General features: G+C 38.4%; 1 protein-coding gene across 1 annotated transcript in view; it reads right to left on the bottom strand.

Moving 5' to 3' along the window:
- Window positions 1-797: 797 nt before the first annotated feature.
- LOC107653310 (inactive phospholipid phosphatase 7-like) overlaps window positions 798-4,478 on the bottom strand; it is a 5,022-nt gene continuing 1,341 nt past the window's right edge. Inside the window, exons 2-3 of the mRNA XM_016439991.1 lie at window positions 3,160-3,694; window positions 798-2,009 (exon numbers count right to left, since the gene is read on the bottom strand). Of these exons, the coding sequence (XP_016295477.1) occupies window positions 1,621-2,009; window positions 3,160-3,628 (858 nt within the window). The 5' untranslated portion in view covers window positions 3,629-3,694 and the 3' untranslated portion in view covers window positions 798-1,620. The remainder of the gene's footprint in view (window positions 2,010-3,159; window positions 3,695-4,478) is intronic.

A 4,478-nucleotide genomic window follows, 5' to 3' on the forward strand; every position in this document is an offset into this window, starting at 1 on the left:
ATCAGTATTCACAAAAACACAAAGAATTTATTTATGCTGATTACTGGTGAAACAGTGATTGCATGAAGTGTCAGGACACTTAACCCTTGTGCGCTCCTCATTTGGGAGTCACACTCATGGTCTTCGCGGTCAAAAGTGACCGGACACCTGAAATGTAACTTTTTTTTTCTTCAGTAAAATCAATGTAATATATTTTTGTTCAATAATATTTTTTATTTTGTATTTTGAGATAATTTTATGGTAATAATTAATATTTATGCAATAATTATTATCAATTTTTCCAATTCTAGGCCATCCAAGATGGAGATGAGTTTGTTTCTTCATGAGATTTGGAGAACTGTTGCTGACCAATGGATCCCCTGCAGTGAATGGGTGCCGTTAGAATGAGAGTACAAACAGTTGATAAAAACATCACAATGTAATCCACGCCACTTCAGTCCATCAATTAACATCTTGTGAAGTCAAAATCTGTTTGTAAAAAACAAATCCATCAAGATGTTAATTTCTTAAATCCATAATCCGTAATAACGCTTCCTCCAGTGAAAAAGTCCATCTCCTGTTGTGTCTCACATTAAAATCCACCCACGTTTGTTCAGAACTGTTTTGGCTGGCTTGTAAACATTGCCTGATCTGTGCAGATTTCTCTCCTGATTCAGACCAGACCACTTTTTCACTGAAGGAAGCGTTATTATGGATTATTACACACACAGAAACACACAAACACACACTTTATTTGTCAGCAAAGAGTGTATCATGTAACAGTCAGTTATTTAATTTTATAGTACAAATATGTGCAGTACAGAACCATTTCACTAGTTCGTTTTTATGTCAAATACAAATCAATTGAATATTGCAGGAGTCATTACAGTACTTTGATTGATATCACAAAAAATACTGATTCAAAACATGTCGAACTTAATTCATGCACACAAAGAAAACCAGACAGGCAACATCCTGAAATAAATACACCTCGATGGAAAACTGATTGTTTGTAAGTCCTGATCAAATTTGACATGGTATCACACAACTGTGCTCTACACACAAATTTACCATTAAATGCAAGAGCTATTAAATCACGAAGCAAAAAAGAAATGGGTCTTTTCGCTTTGGATGTTCTTATAATTAATCCCAAACTTTTTATTTTTTCTTTCAAAATTACACTGGTGCTGCAATTAACTAATCTTCAAACGTTGATGACATTCTAAAAATGTCAGTTGTTTATCAGGACAAAAACACTTTTAGCAATTACATCTTTTCCAAGCAACTTCCCCTATAAGATCTCAGTTCTGCAGAATTAAGAAGTGAAAATGAGACAGAAAAAGAGTCCGAACTCAACTGTACAGTCAAATTCAGTGCTATTGCATGCAATATAAAAATACCCAAGCACGAATGCATCTTTCAGTGTCGTGTAAACACCAGAGAGTGACTGAAATCATAACTAACAGACCTGATAATGCGACTGGAGCTCGTTTCTTCCAGCATGTAAAATCAGAACTGCATTTGTCCTTTACATTGTGCATCTGATCTGAAAGACTGAGGCACAATATGTGTTTAATCCTACAAATACTGGATTATGCATTCGGACTCAGCATGTAAACATACATCTTCTGTGTTTGCAGTCTAACGGACGGAGCCCCAGCTGAAGGTCCCGATGGAGATGAGCGTCTGACAGGCTCCAGACGACAGCCACACCGTCTCCATCAGACTGAAGTGAAGGAAGCCCAGAGCGAAGCCGCACGCCATGTCCGTCAGGTGGTGTTGGCCCAGCAGAACGCGGGACAGGCCCACCAGGACGGCCCACAGCACCAGCAGGACCCGCAGCGGGACGGCCAGCACCAGATGGGACAAGAGGAACTTGGACACCATTGCTGCTCTGCTGGCGTGTGCAGCCGGGAACGAGTACGTGTCCAGAGCCACATAGTCCAGAAAGCCGGGATTTATGTCCCATGGTCCTTTGCGCCTGACCAGTTTCTGAACCCCGGCCACAGTCAGGACATCAAGAATCAGCGCTGAAAGAGAGGTAAAAGAAATGATAGAGAGGAGTTGAGTGTGTCTCCATCAGGACATTTAGACCTACAGAACGTCTATAAAAAGCATGAAGCACATGGACACTGAAATACACACAGCAGCACAATTTCTTCATGAGTAACAACACAAAATCATCTGAGACTTTCATCATCACATGTACACCATGCACAAAAACAGCAGTTTCTTGACCAAACTTTCCATGCCATTTCCATAACATTTGAAGTTTTAATTCATTTCCAGGATTTTTCCATTTCCAGGATGGGACATTTCGATTTTATGTTGCATAAGACTGTAGACCATTGTGAAAAAGAGTACTTATTAAAAGAATATACTTAGGTATGAACTGAATGTGAACTTAAGTGTAACTAAAACTAAAACCATTAAAAAACATTTTTGTTAAATTAAATAAAATAAACGTCAACTAAAATATTACAAAACTATTAAAAATAGGCCTAAATTATTATTATTATTTTTTTTAAATCTCAGCTTTTTTGTTGCTGAGATTTAAAAAAAATTTCTTTATCTTGAGATTTATCTTGTTTTCATTTAGTTTAACTTGATGTACTAAAATAAACTAATACTGAAATGGTTAAAATCTATATAGACTTATGTTAAAAAAGAAACAAAAACTACTAAAAATGTCAAAACACAGCAAAATTGACTAAAACTGAAATAAATAAGAAAAAATATAAAAATTAAATTCAAAATATTAATAAAAACTATAACACTGCCCTGCATCATATTTGCTGAAATCCAATAATCGCTTCTAACAAATTTTGGCTGCTGGTTCCAAGAACGTCACACTTTCTCACTAAATGTTTTGCATTTTGTAACATTTTTGCCTTGGATATCCATCAGGGTGAAGAAGCCTTGTATTCTCCATTAATCAGCAGAAAAACATCACAAACACATGATTCCTGTTTTCCTGTCCTGCCCATTTTGACATGTATGACATTACTTGATGCCTAGTCCTGATTTTATATATACTTATATATAATAATAATTATACATATATATAATTTGAAAAATCTTATTTTGTGAAACAACTTGATATAAAAACTTTCTTTTTTCAAAATGCAGTGCTGTGTAATAGTATCAAAGTCCTAAAATAAGACTGGCAGAGCGTCTCACCTATCAGCAGGTTGATCAGGACCTCTTGTCCAGCCAGCGTGTTACTCTGAGTGAGACACACCAGAGTCCCACAGATCCACGTGATGCCGTGACCCGTCAGAGCCAGCAGAGTGACCGCCGAGCGCATGCTGCCCCATGAGGATGTGGTGTGGACGCACACACCCAGACGCTTGGACAGACAGATGTCGATGGCCAGCAGTGAGTTGATGGCGATGCCTCTGAAGGACGGGTTGAGCAGCATGCAGTCTTCATCCGGCAGCCTGGTCGCCTCTCTGCGCTCCTTCATGCTCTCACCCGGCTCTGGCAGGTTCTCACTCTGCTGGTTCTGCTGGGACCTGGACTGGCCGGATCTTCTCCACGCTCTGTTGTTTCGCGGCGGGACGTTCAGGGACAGAAACTCGGGCCAGCCCATAACGCTGCTGCTGCCACTGCGATCCTTCGCTCTGGAGCGACTTGGGTTCAAAGGCATTGTGTGGTTTAATCGTACAGCAGGATGAGAAACTAATGTGAGCTTCAGATGTAGGTTCAAAGTAGGCTGTGAAAACAGTGTCAGATATATTTAGACATGCACAAGTGTATGTGTGTGTGGATATCTAACTGCATATTGCTTTCTCATTTAGGTTTATAAATGGGTAGTTGTTCACAAATAAGCTTTTTTTTTTTTTTTGCAACATCATGATTTTAGCTGACAGTTTATTTTGATGACCACTTACAGCACTGCATAATTTTTTTACACTATTTTTTTCAGTTTAGATCACCTTTTTGTCATCACTGATTCAATGACCCCCCCCCTCTGCTTGCACAACAGAAATGTAGAAATTAAATATTTTATGTAGAAATTAAATAATGATTTTCAGCAATCTCTCTCTATTTTGTGAGCATTCTTCTGTCTCAGACGCATGTCTGAAATCAGTTTTTTAAGGCACCTTATACAAACGCTGCCTGTGTGAAGTCATTGCCTTATACTATAGGCAAGCGAGGCAACTGATTAAACTTTTGAAGGGATCCATTCACTTGTTTGGTTCCTCAATAAATCAGTGTTTTTGAATGAAATGGCTAAGTGAATAATTCAACAATTCATAAAGACAATCACCTTTTGCCACATACTGGTTTAACCTGCAGAAAAAGTCACTGACAATGAGAAAATGTCACATCTCAAGGTATTTTGATTCACCCTTTCCAGCAACTATAATTATGTCTGTCTGGGTATTGATTAGCAACATTTGAAATATTGTGAGTCACCCCAGAATTCAATAAAGTGGGGAAGTCATGGCCTAATGGTTAGAGAGTCGGACTCGTAACCCAAAGGTTGTGGGTTT

This window comes from Sinocyclocheilus anshuiensis, unplaced genomic scaffold (genome assembly GCF_001515605.1).
Source record: "Sinocyclocheilus anshuiensis isolate Anshui unplaced genomic scaffold, SAMN03320099.WGS_v1.1 scaffold117, whole genome shotgun sequence".
In the NCBI taxonomy this organism is placed as follows: domain Eukaryota; kingdom Metazoa; phylum Chordata; class Actinopteri; order Cypriniformes; family Cyprinidae; genus Sinocyclocheilus; species Sinocyclocheilus anshuiensis.